The sequence below is a fragment of the Plecotus auritus genome (genome assembly GCF_963455305.1).
Source record: "Plecotus auritus genome assembly, chromosome: 4".
NCBI lineage: Eukaryota > Metazoa > Chordata > Mammalia > Chiroptera > Vespertilionidae > Plecotus > Plecotus auritus.
Genome location: NC_137775.1, coordinates 22,175,500 through 22,193,440, shown reverse-complemented (window position 1 = coordinate 22,193,440; position 17,941 = coordinate 22,175,500). Strand labels below are relative to the sequence as shown.

Sequence of the window (17,941 nt, the reverse complement as noted above, 5' to 3'; positions counted from 1 at the left end):
TGTCCTTAAACTTTGAAGAGTGAGCCTCATATTTGTTAGATTTTTAAAAAGGAGAGACAGGACACAAGTGGAATAGAAAACAAAGGAAAAAAAATCCACAAATATTAATGAAATGAAACGAGGTAAAAACATACTTCTGTAATGAGATTTGATAGATCATTATATTATTTTGGGTGTTGGATTGATAACAGAGCAGGTTATGGGGAGGACTGGATGTTTTTCATGTACATGTTTTATGTCAAAAGTGATATGTACAGTAACTAGCAAATTTGTTCAAAAGTGAGGAGGGCTAAATAGTGAATGTAAGGTGACAATCTGAGGTCTTGGCATATTAGTCAGAAAATTTTGGAATGTGAAAGTGTGGTAAACTAAATGGAATTTACTTTCACTTTCATCATGATAGCAATAATAACGAAAACAGTTAAATTTATTGTGTGCTTTCTATGTGCCAGGCAGTGTTCTAAAAACTTTACTTTGTGAAATTCTTATTTTTAACTATCATCTTAATATCTCCATTGTACAGGTGTTGCAACTGAGACACAAAGTGGGTAGTAACTTGACTAAGGCCCATGTTTAGGAAGTGGTAGAACCAGAATTTAACTCAGGCAATATGATGCCAGAACCTACACTCTTAAACCCTGTGCTATCAAGTCATTTGTCCTCCCCAAATTTGAAAATAGTATTTGTTTTCACTAGTGTGAGGTGATTGGACCTGCCTCCGCTTCTCTTTGATTAGATTCCTGAGCAGGAAATCCTTTCCTTACGGTGATGCTTAAGACTTTCCTGGGGCCAGCTGAAGTCATTTTTTAAGTTTAGACTCTGACTTCGGGCAAGTCCCTCTGCCTTAGTCATCACTTATCAAATAAGGGATGGAATAGATTAATTTTGACAAGCACTAAAATCCTATGATTTTTTTGATTTATTTTTTTTTTTTACTAGATACTGCCTACAGTGTGCAGGTAACAAGTGCCTTTAGAGGATTTTTTGGTCCCAATTTCAAATTATTGAATTTACTTTGATCTTGAAGCAATAATTATTTTTTATTTTCTTTAAAGGATCTGTTTGAACCACAGACTGCTTTGTTGAGATATGTATTGGAGCAGCCTTATTCCAGGGATATGGTCTGCAATATGCTAGGTTTAAATAAGCAGGTACTGTACTGTGATGGAAACCTAGTAAATTCTGTGTAGAATCTGCACTATTCTTTTCTCTTTTCTTTGCTATAGCTAACTGAGCAAAACAGTTAAAATTATTTGGTGATTTAAAAAAAATATATGATTTATTAAACAATGTATTGTTCCTATCATATATATATTGCTTTCAGACTGTTTAAATTAAAAAGAAGATATTTTGAAAGTTGGTTTATTTTGCATTGCTTTTTTTTCTATAAGGCCAGTTTCAAGTATACCTTTTGCCAGAGAAACCTACACATGACTTAACCCTAATTTTTTATTTTTGTTGTCGTTTGGGTGTCCTTTTTTATAACCCATAATATCTTCAGCATGGCCTCATTGCTGACTTTTTCTTTTTTGGAGGGGGTAATACGTTTTTGGTGGTTTAACATGTGGGAGGGTTTGTGCTGACTCGGTTCCTTGAGGCTGGCCTCATAGTCACTGTTTTGTCTTTTCTTTTTTTCTTCCTTTATTTTTGTTCTGTCCTGTCTTGTCCTGCCCATCCTCCAATGCTCTAGACCTTGAACATTGCTCAGGTATGTTCACAACCTTACTGTTGTATTGTGACTAACGATACGCTGGCCGCTTTGTAGCCACTGATTCCGTTTAGAGAATTCATGTATGGTCGGGGCTTGAAATTGGCAGGACCATGCTAAGACCAAGGCCACTAGAACAAATTCTTCTTGGGATATGAGAGTTGTTTTTGGTGGATTGTTTTTGGTTTTGGTTTTTGGTGTGTTTTTTTTTTTCTTCTTTTTTTTCTTTTTAACAAAGAGACAACACCTGGCACACAGTAAAGCCTATCACTTTTTTGATGGGTTGTTTTTCTCCCCACTCCATTTTACTGTTTTTCATACTTTAGGGCTAACGTGAGCCTGGTGGAATCTTTAGAGATGGAAAGATTTGTGGTGGCCTTTATCTTTCCAGACTTTTAAAACATAAATAAATAACAACATCAATAAAAATACTTACGTTGCTTTGTCTTAAAAAAGAAAAATTAAAAACAAAACAAAGAAGAGAAAAAGCACTTTAATAGAGATATGCTACTTTTAAAAGTTGGAGTGGTAAACCTTATACAGAGAAGGCTTTTTTTGGAAACCTGGGGATTGACTAAGAAATGTCACACTCTTAGGTGACCCCACACCTGCCTGACAAGCACCCTTCTTTGTCAGTCTTTGCCGATGTGTCCTGCTAGAGTGAGCTCCTCTCAGTGGAAGCTCACCGATGGCGGGAGAAGGACACTGTGGCCAAACTTTATAAATCAAACTCTTATACAGTCCCAAGTCTGTTCCCGGACTTTTCACCTTGGAGATTTTAAGCAAAATAGTGGTTCCAATTATTTTTGTTAAAAATTTTTGAGCCCAACATATTAAAATAGACCAGCTTTTTTCTTTTAAAAAGACGTTCTTGTCTAGGTTATATAAAATAGCGTTACTGTTTGCAATACTATAGTGAAGGTTGTGCCAGTGCTTCCATTTATAAAGCCCTATTTTTAAGGACATATAGCTTGGCCATAAAACTTGCTCAGTGTTGAAACTTTGCATGCCAAACCTCACCCTGGTAGCAGTATCTCTTTTATTATTTTAAGTTTTTTCTTCTGAAAAATTTACCAAGTTTCCTTGTTTGGACAAGCCTTTGTACATGTGAAAAGTGAAACTGCTTCACAGTGTATGACAGTTACCTCATATAATCAGTTTGTCAATTTAACACCTTAAATACGCAGTCATTAATTCTGATCAACTTTCACTTGAGTTAGAGGTAAGTATTTAGTTAACTTTGAAAGAATGCTTTATGCTGCTTCTTAAAACTAATTTTTGCAATGAACTTTAAATCCAACAACTCAATTTTTTTACAGTTGGTGGATGAATATATGAGTGGTCACTGAAGCTGCGAGTACCCTCCCCCAGATAGCCTTAGCTATCATTAGCTGCTTTCTTTTGGGGGGCGCAGCTCTTCTCAAACCAAAAATTGACAAAACAACCCAAAGAAGAGTGTCTCTGATCCAATCATTTTAATAACAAGTTTCAACCTAAAAAAAGTTTATGACTAAGACATAAATCCATAAAAAATAAAGTTTATAATGGAAATGCTGACAGAACGTTATTATTATTGGTCCCACTGAAGTGTAAACATTGTCAAAACTTTACGATTCATCAGTAGTTGTTTTGTAGAAAACTGTAGTGAGTGAACTTGTAGATGGAAGATATGTGCTGAATTGACTTGATATGTTATTTTCACCATCTGGAAAGTAAAGAAAATGAGAACACACAGTGTAAGAAGCATATGATTAAAAATAAGTTATCACGTCTTTTATCATTACAAAATTATATCCTGCACTGTACTTTCTTGTCCTTTCTCTAGCAATGCAGTAATTAATGAAAGCTTGAAACCTTTAAAGAGCTGTCTATATTGCATTTTCCAGTAGGAATTGGGCTGTATTTTATCTTAAAATTGGTCACATTTAGAAGGTCATAAATAGCCCAGTTCTGTGACCAGCAAAGTGGAGTGTTCACAGTGGAAGAATACTGTTTTGCGTGTTTACACGAGTTTGTGTTCTTTCTACTGAATAAGAGCGTTACAAACCGTATGCTACTCAAGTTCCTGTGTGGTGGTGTATGAACTCTGGCTACCCTGAGACAGTGAAGTACTAGACTAATCACTGTTTATCTTTGAAAGGCACCGTTAAAGTGGTATTAACTGGCACAGTGCTCCAGTTCTTATTGGCAGAGAATATAATAAATGACATACAAAGGGATATTTTTTCTCAGCTGGTCCTGAATAGGTATTGCTTTAAAATTGTATTCTATCTCTAGCCAGCATTGCTCACTGGTTAGAGCATCGGTCTGCGCATGGAACGGTCGTGGGTTCAATTCCAGTCAAGGGCAGGTATCTGGGTTGCAGGTTCAAACCCCGGCCCCAGTAGGGTCGTGTGCAAGAGGCAACCAATTGATGTCTCTCTACATCCATGTTTCTCTCTCTCTCTCTTTCTCTCTCTCTCTCTCTCTCTCTCCACTCTCTGAAAATCAATGGAAAAAATATTATGGGGTGAGGATTAAATAAAATTTGTTTTCTAGCACTGAAATAATTATTTAAAATTAAGTCCACTGAAGTACATGTTAAAATTTCACCACAAAAGCTGTACCAAAACTGTTATATACACGTGTTAGAGGTTACTTAGCTAGAATATGTTTACTAAGACTGAAAAAAAGCCTTATCATTTGCCATTTGAAGTCATGATGGGAAAGAATCAGGGGCATGGGTAGAGGTTACTATTAATGTTTCTCAATGCTTAAGCTTTTTAATAAAAGCGGAAAATTTAAAATGTTCCAGTATAGTTTGAGCTATTATGCAGAATGTGAATTGTTAAAATATTGAATTTAGATTCATATTGTTAAAAGAGGTTAAAACATGCATATAGAAATGATGTAAACTAATTCAATTTATATGCTTATATAAAAGTTTTCAGAAAACAAGTTATGAGTAACCATACACATAGTATCCATTGGCTTACAGAATTATCATAGCCTAGTGACTGATAATTAACCTTTATTTACAGATTATTTAACTGCTTTGCAAATTTTCATTTGTTCTACTTTGTAAAATAATCAATCTATGTGATGGAGAGTCTTAATTTTAGAGTACTTAGTAATTGAAAACAAAAGCCAAACTTATTATTCTAAAGTAGTAGCACAGATTTTATTTTTTTTTTTTTGGCATTATTAAAATTGGCAAGTAAACAAACATGTTTAAGCTATCCCTAAACTTGGTTTGAGAAATATCCTTGGCTTTAACCAAAAATACCTGGGAAATATGAGTTAATTCTGAGAGATGTTCTGCCACCCGCATCACCGGGGCAGTTAGGCACCATAGAGATTCCTGAGTGATTTAATTCTTTACAGAAAATTTGGATCTCATCTTGAGTCATGGTATATATGGAAGAAACATCAACTTTAACTAAATTTCCTTCTTATTTTGTCAAAATCTTAATATTTTTGGTTTTTCTCCTTAAATCATTAACTGTATGACCATCACTATAGCCCTAAAATATATAGGTAAAAATCCAGTTGTTTTTTTTAAAACACACAAATAGCTAATATTAAAAAGGTTAACTCCTAAATGACTCAGATGCTAAAACCAATTTTATTTAGTTTTCTCTTTTTTCCTAAAGCAGATTGATGAAAGACCATCATGGATGGAGGAATAGGTGACAAATTGGTTAGTTTCCAAACTAGAAGCAAATTCCTACCACTAATGAAAAATTCCTACTGGAAATAATGGCTTTACTTCTTTTCACAAATTTTTCTGACTCTTGTCTACTTTGAATGACCTCACTCTAAATTTGTGTTGTCTGACACATTTCTTAGGTTGTTGGTGGTTGGCAGAACTAGTGAATTTCAAGCCCTGTACACAGTAGTTTTGCATGCTGATTTAAGAAATAGTTTGTAGTGTTGTCCGTTGCACTTTGCTCTGCTTCATAATGATAATTACATTTGGAGGAAAAGTACTGTAGTCTCAACCGGTGGTGTTACTATTGCTCTTTGTAAAACTGTAATGTGGTTGAACTGTGAACATGGCATTGTGTTTTTGGAAAAAATCTGAAACAACCATTGATGCTTACTGTTTTGGATAGACGTTTGTTTTACATGCATGCTTTAAGAAAGTGCAGCTATCTTGGAGCTTTTCAAGTTTGGAGCTGGCAAAGAGCATGCAAAAGAGGGGATGCTATTCATTATGTTTTGTTTTTTTCCAAATTCGTCCCCATTTTGCATTTTCCCCCCTAAATTTAAAGAAGTCATATATCCCTTTTTCATGGCAAAAGACGAACAATTACATCTAAAGTTTAGAAGGAAAGCATGTATATTAGTAATTGTATTCACTAGAAAGGCATCTAACTGCCTGGCTATTGAGCCATATTATATATTTTATAAAGGAAATATGAAAATGCAGAAAGTATGGCTTAACATATATCTTTTGGTAAAAAATATATATTTTTAAATCACTTTAAAAATCATAAATCATTTTGCCTCTAGAAAGGGAAGTTGCATTTTCATTTTTAGTGTTTAAACTCAGTTCTTTTTCTTGTTTTAGAATTTAAAATAGTCTAATTTACAGTTAAAGCTGCATTATGTTTGACTTATAAGAGAAAAGAGCAGAGATGAACTTTGAGACCAGTTTTTTTTCAGAGGAAGTTTCCATTTCAGTATCAGAATCAGTGACACACTTTGAAAACTATTGAGTAGACTGGCAGCTATTTATGTATACCTCTGCGTATAAAGTTAGAGTAAACTTGTGGTGGTTACTTTTAAATAAATTCACACACTTCTTGGCTTTCTTATCACAGTATCTGATTCCTGGAAATCCAGGGTTTTCATATTTTGAGTTAGATTGCAAAATTAATACTGCTATCCCCATTTCATACACCTTTTAAATTAATTTCTTTCAAAGGATAAATAACAAAATTTTATACTCTGCAGTGCTCTTTGTCAAATTGAAATAATGATGTCTATAGTGACAGTCAAAAGTTAATGGGAAGTCTGTCTTGTATGAGACCTGAAAAAAATTTTTTTATGAAACTCATCCTCTATGATTATGTAACATCATGCAGCTTTAATAGACTAAATCTAACCTTAACTTTCTAAGTTCAACTTCATTTCATGCTTCTCAGCCTCTTGTTACAAATAATGGCCATTAACTGGAAACTTGGGAAACTAACCAGGAGGCTTTTGGAATACTGTATTTAATCTCTGCCCTACAGCACAAGCAGCGCTGCCCTGTGCTGGAGGACCAGTTGGTGGATCTGGTGGTCTATGCCATGGAGCGATCTGAGACGGAGGAGAAGTTTGATGATGGGGGAACAAGCCAACTCCTGTGGCAGCATCTCTCGAGTCAGCTCATTTTCTTTGTGCTTTTCCAGTTTGCAAGTTTTCCACATATGGTCCTTTCTCTTCATCAGAAGGTGAGTACTAAATCTTTTGTTAGAGAGCTTCCCCTGTTGATGAGTATGTTTTAGACTGGTATGGACATTGTCTCGTGATTTCAGCCCTGGAAGAAGTTCTGAGTCCTACCTTATGTTTTGCTCAGTGCTTATGTGATTTCTTAACTTCACTTTCTTACCATTATAGAAACTGTATTTTGTAATTCATTCTATATATTTGCAGTGCAAAGATCAGGGGGTACAAGAGGAAAAGACACTATAGATCCTCAATGAGCTCCTTACTAGTGGAAAAATACAGATATAATTTAATAGTTTTCATAGTGAAAGATGTTTCCCTGAAGGGAATGAAGAGTCCCAATTAAAGACATAGGAGTGGCTTTATCAAAGATATCTTGAAGCTAGTTAGCACTAAAGGACAAATAGAAATTTGCCAAGAGGAAAAACTGGGAAAGTGTTTCCATAGTAACAAGTTCATCATTTGGAAAGGTATAGAAGTTTTTTTTGATAACCAGTTCTTGAGGATTTTAAATTCCATTTGATTTTAGCCGAAAAGCTGAGAAGCTTGAGAATTTTAAATTAAAAATATTTTTTTCGTATGATAAAGCATTCCTCATGTTTTGATGAGATATTTTTAGTAATTTTCCCATATTAAATCTGATTCTCATGCACATGTGATCAAATGTTAGATGCTAACATTCTGAAAGCAGAGTTTCTCCTTTTTATTTTTTTTTTAAATGTTGCATCCAACTCTTTAGCTGTGTAGATGTATATTTAACCATCTTTTACAGTTAGCAGGGCGAGGACTGATCAAAGGCAGAGACCATCTGATGTGGGTTCTCCTGCAGTTCATTTCTGGAAGTATTCAGAAAAATGCACTAGCTGACTTTCTCCCTGTCATGAAACTCTTTGACCTTCTGTACCCAGAAAAAGAAGTAAGTTTTACTAAATGGTTAACAGTGTGGTGAGTGAATTATGTCTAAATTATGCTTAAGGATTTTAGTGTGGTTTTGTGAAAAGAGCACTGGATTTAGAAGCTGGAAATCTGAGTTTTTAACCCCAGTTCTGTAACTAACCACAATCGTGGGATGGACGTTAGGTCTCTCTTATCATTATTCTACTCACGTCTAATGAAGAAATTGAACGAAATTATTTTTGAAGTTTATCTTAAATCACAATGGAACATTTAGTATAGCAAATTTTTTTCCTACATTTTAAGTAGGTTTACGGTTTTAAAAAGCATTATACTGTTTTTATCTATACACAACATTGAATGACCACATAATATTAGTGTCTGTGAATATCTTTTGTTTGTTTGTTAATTTAGTGTGTCCCCCTCAGTGTTTTATTACATAAAGTATTTGAGTAAAATATGATATGCACTTATGATTGCCATTTTTTAAACATTTTATTATGGGAATTTTCATCATTTCTTTTTCTTTTTTAATTATATAAGCTTCAAGTGTACAACATTATAATTGGGCATCTGTATACACTACAAAGCAATCACCCCCAAAAGTCTAGTTTCCATCCATCACCATACAGTTGACTCCCTTCATCCCTCTCACCCACCTTTCTCCTCTAATAACCACCATTCTGTTCTCTGTATATATGAGTTTGTTTTTGTTTTATGTTGTTTGTTGGAGTTATTTTTTTGTTTTGTTTTTTAAGATTCCACATGAGTGAATCAAATGGTATTTGTCTTTCTCCTTATGACTCATTTATTTATTTATTTATTTATTTATTTATTTTTTAATATATTTTATTGATATTTTACAGAGAGGAAGGGAGAGGGATAGAGAGCTAGAAACATCGATGAGAGAGAAACATCGATCAGCTGCCTCCTGCACACCTCCCACTGGGGATGTGCCCGCAACCAAGGTACATGCCCTTGACCGGAATCGAACCTGGGACCTTTCAGTCCGCAGGCCGACGCTCTATCCACTGAGCCAAACCGGTTTCGGCCTTATGACTCATTTAGCATTATACTCTCAAGGCTCATTCATGTTGTCACAAATGGCAAGATTTTATTCTTTCTTTATGGCTGAGTAATATTCCATTGTGTGTGTGTGTGAGTGTGTGTGGGTGTGTGTGTGTGTCCACTCATACATTCATGGACACAGGTTTTTCCCCTATCTTGGCTATTGTAAATAATGCTACAATGAACATAGGGGTTCAGATGCCTTTTAATTAGTATTTTCAGATAAATACCCAGAAGTGGGAATGGCTGGATTATATAGTAGTTCTATTTCTGAATAAATTAGTGGCTGCATCAATTTACAATCTCATCAACAGTGTACAAGGGCTTCCTTTTTTTCCACATTCTCTCCAACACTTGTTGTTACTTCTTTTTGTTGTTGTTGTTTATAGTAGCCATTCTAACAGGTATGAGGTGATATTTCATTGTGGTTTTGATTTGCATTTCCTTAGATATTCATGGGAATTTTCCCCCCAAAATTTTCATTTATTGATTTTTGAGACAGGGAGACAGAGACATCGATTTGTTGGTCCACTTATTATGCATTCATTGGTTGATTCTTGTATGTGTCCTACTGGGGATCGACCCCAGAACTTTGGCATATCAGGATGACACTCTAACCAACGAGCTACTCTGCCAGGGTATTTTATGGAAATTTTTAAATGCACAAAAAAGTAGATTTAATAGAAATTAAACTCCTAAGAAATACTATGTTTCTTTCCTTTTTACCTTGTCAATGCTGGACATTTTAAAAGCAAATTTTTAAGTTTTTGTTCTCAAAAAGTATATATGTGACTTTTAGAAGTTTTGTGTTTTCAGTATATTTATCACATTCAGTAAGATTTCATAGTGTTTAATTTTTAAAGAATAGACATTTTAAATGATTGTGAATGCTCTGTAGCAGGAAAAGCTTGGCTAAGCACCTGTGAATTTGTTATTTCCTTGGTAAGTCAGAACAATCTTTTAATAATAGTTTCAATGTTTCATTGCTGTTTTATTTTCTGATATATATTACTGGATAATCAAAGAACAACTGGAAGTAAATTAATATAGCATATTTATATATATGTGTATATATATATATATATATATATATATATATATACACACACATATATATATATATATTATTGATTTCAGAGAGGAAGGGAGAGGGAGAGATAGAAACATCAATGATGAATTGTTGATCGGCTGCCTCCTGCATGCCCCCTACTGGGGATTGAGCCTGCAACCTGGGCATGTGCCCCTGACTGGAATCAAACGCGGGAACCCGCAGTCCACAGGCTGGCGCTCTATCCACTGAGCCAAACCAGCTAGGGCTATAGCATATTTTTAAAAGAGCTATATCAGAAGTAGATTAGTAAAATAGTTTTAATTAGTTAATTTTTCTCTTTCTGAAAATATTTTTTAGTGTATCCCAGTTCCTGATATTAACAAACCTCAATCAACTCATGCCTTTGCAATGACTTGCATTTGGATTCATCTTAATAGAAAAGCCCAAAATGACAACTCCAAACTACAGATTCCAATACCTCATTCCCTAAACCTTCACCATGAGTAAGTATTTGTAGCTGAACAGTTGTTTTTATTTTATAAGTGGTGGATTATAGACTAATATTATTCTTAGTATTTGTGTAAACAATGGAAATCCACCCATATTCATTGGCAGTAAGGGCGAACATTTAATGTGTGTGTCATACCAAGAGAAACTGACCAATATCTGCATCAGAGAACAACCAGAAGATAAATCCTATTTACATTTTATATATATTTTTGTATATATATATGACATACATATATTTAATCAGGTCTGATCTTTACTTTTATATGTTTTACTTTAATTAAAGTTCTTAATTTCCAAAAATATGTGAACGTGTTTCAAAATTTCTTAGGTACTTAGAATTTGATCATGATCTGACTGAGATCTCTCACTCCCTGGGCTGCCAGGCTGATTGAGCTCATCTGTCCGGTGTGCTCCCTTACATCATTCCCTAAGCAGTGATTACTCAGAGGTGTCCTTTTTAGATAAGATTGGGCTTCAGTCAGAGGTATTGGGAATAGCTGAACTTCCCACCCAGAACTTCTAAAAAAGTCTTCATAAGAGACTATAAGATAGTCAAGACTTCACATTTCATTTAGTTTTCATTTTATGAGACACCCCTTAACCATCTTTACATAGTGACATCTATAATGAAGGCATATCATTGTGCTTAAGCAGATAGATAATAATAGAACCCTAATTCATGAATTTGTGAGTTATTTCTTCCTTTCTGATCTTAGTGCTGTATCTGTAATACATACTTACAAATACTCATTAATTGTTAACTTAAAATTACTTAAATTCTTTCTGAAGTCCTACTTATACTTTTATATGTGTTTCTACTTTACGTTTTGGGCAGAAACTATAAAACCTGTAGGAATAAATATAGTATTAGTAAATAATTGTATGAAATTAAACTTTTCTAAAAGTGTAAGTTAACTTCCTGGAAATTATTTGCATTTTTTTTCCTCTTTAATGGGACTTGAAATTTTAGGTTCCTACAGCAGAGTCTTAGAAATAAAAGTTTACAGATGAATGACTATAAGATTGCCCTGCTGTGTAATGCTTACTCTACAAATTCAGAATGTTTTACATTACCCATGGGAGCTTTAGTAGAAACTATTTATGGAAATGGAATTATGAGGATACCTCTTCCTGGAACGAGCTGTTTGGCTTCAGCATCTATTACTCCCTTACCAATGAACCTCCTGGATTCACTGACAGTTCATGCCAAAATGAGGTATGAGCTGTTTACTTGGTCCTGTGTTATGTAATTGATATCAGTATAATATAGAATTGATTTTATGATTATATGTGTGTTTTATGGTCAAGTACATTTTTAAAAAATAATTAGGGTTTTTTATTAGAAAATTATAATTTTTTATTATAGGATTTCTAGAATATACAAATAAACACAAAGAAAATAATTACCATAATTCCTCCATGAAAAATAAGCATTATAAAATTTTTGTGTATATTGAGTCATTTTTTTCTATGTATAAATATATGAATTTATGGATTTTTTTCCTCCTTAATAATCTATCAAATATCTTTTTTAAGTTTAGTGTTCTTCAAAAATATCTGTTTTAATTGCTACAACGAAGTCTTTTGTGTGACTATAAATGATTTAAAAAAATTTTTTTTTGTTATTTATTGATTGATTTGACAGAGAGAGACAACAGTTTATTGTTGCATTCATTGGTTGATTACTGTATATGCCCTGACTGGGATCTAACCACAATCTTGGCATATCAGGACAATGCTCTAACCAACTGAGCTACCCAGCCATGGTTAGCTCTAAATGATTATTTAGCCAGTTCCACATCGTTGGACATTGAGGTTATTTTTTAAAAATATTTTTTTTAAATTGATTTCAGAGAGGAAGGGAGTGTAAGGGAGAGGGATAGAGACATAGAAACATCAGTGATGAGAGAAAATCATTGATCGGCTGCCTCCTGCATGCCCCTCACTGGGGATCGAGCCTGCAACCCAGGCATGTGCCCTAACAGGGAATCAAGCCATGACCTTCTGTTTCATAGGTCGATGCTCAACTCTTAAGTATTGGCTCAAACTTCAAATACTATGTAGGTCAATGAGAATTCATCTGTGGGCCTCTAAGTGGGACTTCAGTTCTAAAAAAAGGCATGCTCTTTTTCAGATGGCAAACACTGTGATAGAATTACATGCAGCAGTCGCCAACCTTTCAGACCTCACAGACTACCAGTGGTCCGCGGACCACCGGTTGGCGACCACTGGTTTAAAGCAGGCATGCCAGAGTTGAGGGAAGTACTGTTAGAACCTAACATTTGGGCCTTAGCTGTGATTTATTAAGTAATTCTGTAACAAAAATTAAATTTCTCAAATGATTTTAATTACATATTTAAAAAGGAAAACATACTGAAACCATTCAAGCATGTTCTTGTGAGTTGTACCCAAAGCCTGCTTTTCCATTAGGAGAGGGATCCTGATGCACATTGGAAGCACCATGGACACCAGAATAGGTTTTAGGTTGTACAGTGCATCACTACCAGTGTCCTGCCAACTTAAATGTTTAAAGTGGGACTGATTCATTTCGTATATTTAAGTTCAGACTTATACCAAGTTCCCTATCAACAGATAACTCTGTATTTATGTCAAAAATAGGGATTTTTATTTGCTTTCCTTTTGTTTCTCCTCAGCCTTATCCACAGCATTGCTACCAGAGTGATAAAACTTGCTCATGCAAAGTCCAGTGTGGCCTTGGCTCCAGCCCTAGTGGAAACTTACAGTCGATTATTGGTCTATATGGAAATAGAGTCTTTGGGCATCAAAGGATTTATCAGTAAGCCAAGACCTTCTGTTGTTAACAAGCATTGATCCATTCATTAATTCAACAAGTACTCTTCTAGGTGCTGGGAATACAGCAGTGTCACTGCCATCATAGAGACTACTGCTAATGAGAGAGACAGACAAAAAAATAATAAATGAAATTGAAGTATGTCAGATAATATCTTTTTAAAAAATACATATTTTTATTGATTTCAGAGAGGAAGGGAGAGGGAGAGAGAGAGAGAGAAACATCAGTGATGAGAGAGAATCATTGATAGCCTGCCTCCTGCAGGCCCCCTACTGGGGATCAAGCCTGCAATCCGGGTATGTGCCCTGACAGGGAATTGTACCGTGACCTCCTGGCTCATAGGTCAGTGGTCAGTGCTCATAGGCCAGGCTCAGGAGATAAGAATTAAAGAGAAAAATAAAATAAACAAGAGGGATAGGGTCAGGGTGGTGAGTTGCATTTTTATGTAAAGTTATGGTAAGAAAAGGGTATTGTACTAGCTGCTTGGAATACAGTGAGCAGGATGTGGTCCTTGTTTTCATGCAAGATCCTGTTTGCCTCTTTCTGGTTGCTCCTGGGACAACAATGAATACTGAATCTGACTGGCAATATGGAAGGCATTTTCCTGCATTGCAGAGGACAGCTTATAATATCTGTTAGTTATTATGCTGTTCTGAATAATAGGTACTGTCTAGTATAGAAGTGTTACTCTGATTCATGGTAATTCTAACTTTCACGAATATAATATAATTTTATTTTTAACCATAGTTACTCTTTTTACCAGATAATTGAGATCTGAATAAAACTTTCTTAAGAGGGAGGAGGAAATAAGAGCATGTGTGATGCAATTTATGTGTTAAAAAGTGAGTCCTCTTCAAAACATTGGGAACCTTAATTTCATAAAAATAATTTTGAAAATAACTGAGAAGTGAGAATGGTTAGGATAATTTTCTTTTCAGACATACCTTGTGTTTTATTTTTCCAGATGAACTTGATTTTCAGTTGTCAAATTCCAGGGAAAAAAAGCAAACTTGATATTATAATTATGATCTGGATTTTTTCCTTACAATTAAAGTAGAAGTTACAGAGAACATTTGGAAAATACGTGCACTTATGTATGCCTCTGTGCATGTGTATTCACAATCAAATCTTGACATAGATTTTACTCAGTGTGACTTTCATGTCTTTTCATGCACAGCTTTTACTAATTGGTGTCTTAAATGATCTTGTTCCTTAAGGTCAGCTTTTGCCAACCGTTTTCAAGTCTCACGCCTGGGGGATCTTACACACACTTCTTGAGATGTTCAGCTACCGGATGCACCACATTCAGCCTCATTACAGAGTTCAGCTCTTGAGTCATCTTCATACTTTGGCTGCAGTTGCACAAACAAATCAGAACCAGCTCCATCTCTGGTGAGCTCACTGGAGATTGTTTTTCTTTAAGATTTATAAGACACTTTGTTGGAAATGGGAGCTTAAATCTTTGCCTTATAATATTTTTATTAATTTGTCATAAAACCCCTCTTCCTCTGAAGTATATTATTTCCAGTATAGAATGAGTAGAGTCCAGCTTTTTATTTTTTTAAGTTTTTTATTGAATTTATTGCGATGACATTGGTTAACAAAATTATACAGGTTTTAGGTGTGCAATTCTATAATACATTATCTGTGTATTGTTTTGTGTGTTTACCACCCCAAGTCAAGTCTCCTTCCATCACCATTTATCCCCCTTTTACCCTGTTTTACCTATTCCCCCTTCCCCTCTGGTAATCACCGTACTGTCATTTGTGTGTATGAGGTTTTTTTTGTTTGTTTGTTTGTTTATTTTTTGTTTGTATTTGCTTAATTCCTTCACACCTTTTTACCCAGCCCTGCAACCCCCTTCCCCTCTGACAGCTGTCAGTCTGTTCTCTATCTATGAGTCTGTTTTGTTTTGTTTGTTAATTTATTTTGTTCATTAGATTCTACATATGAGTGAAATCATACGGCACTTTCTTTCTTTGACTGGCTTATTTCACTTAGCATAATGCTCTCCAGGTCCATCCATGCTGTCTGTCACAAATGGTTAGATTTTCTTCTTTTTTACAGCTGTGTAGTATTTCATTGTGTAAATGTACCACAGCTTTTTTTTAGCCACTCATCTACCATTGGACACTTGGGCTGCTTCCAAATCTTGGCTATTGTAAATAATGCTGCAATGAACATAGGTGTGCATATATTCTTTCGAATTAGGTGTTTTGGGTTTCTTCAGATATATTCCCAGAAGTGGAGTCACTGGGTCATAAGGCAATTCCATTTTTAATTTTTTGAGGTAATTCAATACTGCTTTCTATAGTGGCTGCACCAATCTGCTTTTCCACCAACAGTGCACAAGGGTTCCCTTTTCTCCATATCCTTGTCAATACGTGTTTGTTGATTTATTGATGAGAATCATTCTGACAGATGTGAGGTGATATGTCATTGTTATTTTACTTTGCATTTCTCTGATGATTAGTGATGTTGAGCATCTTTTCATATGTCTACTGGCCATCTGTATGTTCTCTTTGTTTTGTTTTTGTTAATCTTCACCCACGGATATTTTGCTATTGATTTTTAGAGAGAGTGGAAAGGAATGGGAGAGACACAGAGATACATCCATTGGCTGCCTCCCACACACAACCCGACCAGGGCCAGGGTTGACCCTGCAACAAAGGTGTACACACCCTTGACTGGAATCAAACGCAGGACCCTTCAGTCCCCAGGCCAACGCCCTAACCACTGAGCTAGACTAGCTAGGACATGTATGTTCTCTTTGGAGAAGTGTCTATTCAGGTTCTTTGCCCATTTTTTAATTGGATTGTTTGTGTTTTTGTGTTGAGTTTTATAAGCTCTTTATAAATTTTATATATTAACCCTTATCAGATGCTTCACTGGCGAATATGTTCTCCCAGAGTCCAGCTTTTTAAACAGAAATTTATGAAGATAGTTGAATCCTTTCCTTGGGATCTTTGGACTGAGAATAAGTACTTCAAAGGCCTTTTACGTTATGTTCTGACTTAGCCTTTTAGGATACTAGATTTAAACATACTTCGAACTATGGTTAAAGTATCAATCATGTCATTTGATTTTGCTCTAAGTGAAAATATGTTGCAAGTAAAAATAATGTCATTTTTGAAATGCTGTTTATCCAAGTGAAATGTTTTAGTCCTATAGGCTATAGGCTATCTTTTCAAATGTGTAAGCAAGTCAGGTGGTTTTCACTATAAAATTTGCCACTTCAGGTTTTAAAAAAATTAAGCAAAGTTCATCTCACACAAAAGAGGTTTTTTTTATTTATTTAAATTAAAGAAGGGCCCTTCCCAATTTGGCTCAGTGGATAGAGTGTTGACCTATGGACCAAAGAGTCCCGGGTTCGATTTCAGTGAAGGGCACGTACCTTGGTTGCAGGCTCCTTCCCGGCCTGGGCCCTGGTTGGGGCTCGTGCAGGAGGCAACCAATTGATGTGTTTCTCTCACATCAATGTTTCTTTCTGTCTTTCCCTGTCTTTTCTACTCCCTAAAAAAATAAAAAATTAATGGAAAAATATACTCAGGTGAGGATTAAAAAAAAAGAAAAAAAATTAAAGAAGGGAAATTCATAGTTTGCATGTTTTCCCATTTTAATTAACCTAGAATTAGATTTAATTCCATAATTCTGAAATTCATATGCAAGTTAACTTTTTCATGTTTTTTTGTTGTTGTTCTCCCACCTTTCAGTGTTGAGAGCACTGCACTTAGGCTTATAACAGCCTTAGGTAGCTCCGAGTTACAGCCACAGTTCACACGCTTCCTTAATGACCCCAAAACAGTGCTGTCTGCGGAATCTGAAGAACTGAACCGAGCCTTGATATTGACCTTAGCTAGAGCAACTCACGTGACAGGTACAGTGAATCCACCACCACTAACAAAACAGTGAAATTGGAGTGTGCCAGGTCTCTACTGATTATTTAGGGAATGAGATGCTAAAAAGATACTTTTCATTTGTTCAAGCAAAAACAGTTGTTTTGATAGCTTCACCATTTCAGTCATTGATATAAATTCTTCTGTGTACTGTCACTTTAACCAGGATGAGCATCAGTTTTCAGCCACTTTTCAGTAGTGGTTCTTGAGCTTTTCTCAGGACCACTTTACCCTCTTTTTTAAAAAATATATTTTATTGATTTCAGAGGGGGAGAGACAGAGAGAAACATCAATGATGAAAGAGAATCATTGATCGTCTGCCACCTGCCCGCCCCCTATTGGGGATTGAGCCTGCATCCTGGGCATGTGCCCTGACCAGGAATTGAAACATGACCTCCTGGTTCATTGGTTGATGCTCACCACTGAGAAACCCCAGCCGGGCACAATATCTGCTTTCTTAATTCTGTTCTCTTGGCTCAAAGAGTGCTAATACCCCATTGTCAGAGTGAATTAACTGAGCAATCATGGTAGACTTGTACAACAATTGTGTCATTGATGCTCTGTAACTTAAAAGATTCCCATTGTCT

At 35.3% G+C, this 17,941-nt stretch overlaps 1 protein-coding gene across 2 annotated transcripts in view; it reads left to right on the top strand.

Moving 5' to 3' along the window:
- MED23 (mediator complex subunit 23) overlaps nt 1-17,941 on the top strand; it is a 45,380-nt gene that overhangs the window by 14,273 nt on the left and 13,166 nt on the right. The window contains exons 10-18 of one of the 2 annotated variants that reach the window (XM_080667102.1): nt 1,056-1,151; nt 1,691-1,708; nt 6,928-7,128; nt 7,896-8,039; nt 10,494-10,639; nt 11,617-11,862; nt 13,301-13,443; nt 14,676-14,850; nt 17,172-17,335. In XM_080667102.1, the coding sequence (XP_080523228.1) occupies nt 1,056-1,151; nt 1,691-1,708; nt 6,928-7,128; nt 7,896-8,039; nt 10,494-10,639; nt 11,617-11,862; nt 13,301-13,443; nt 14,676-14,850; nt 17,172-17,335 (1,333 nt within the window). The remainder of the gene's footprint in view (nt 1-1,055; nt 1,152-1,690; nt 1,709-6,927; nt 7,129-7,895; nt 8,040-10,493; nt 10,640-11,616; nt 11,863-13,300; nt 13,444-14,675; nt 14,851-17,171; nt 17,336-17,941) is intronic. The other variant, XM_080667101.1, reaches the window with a different exon arrangement.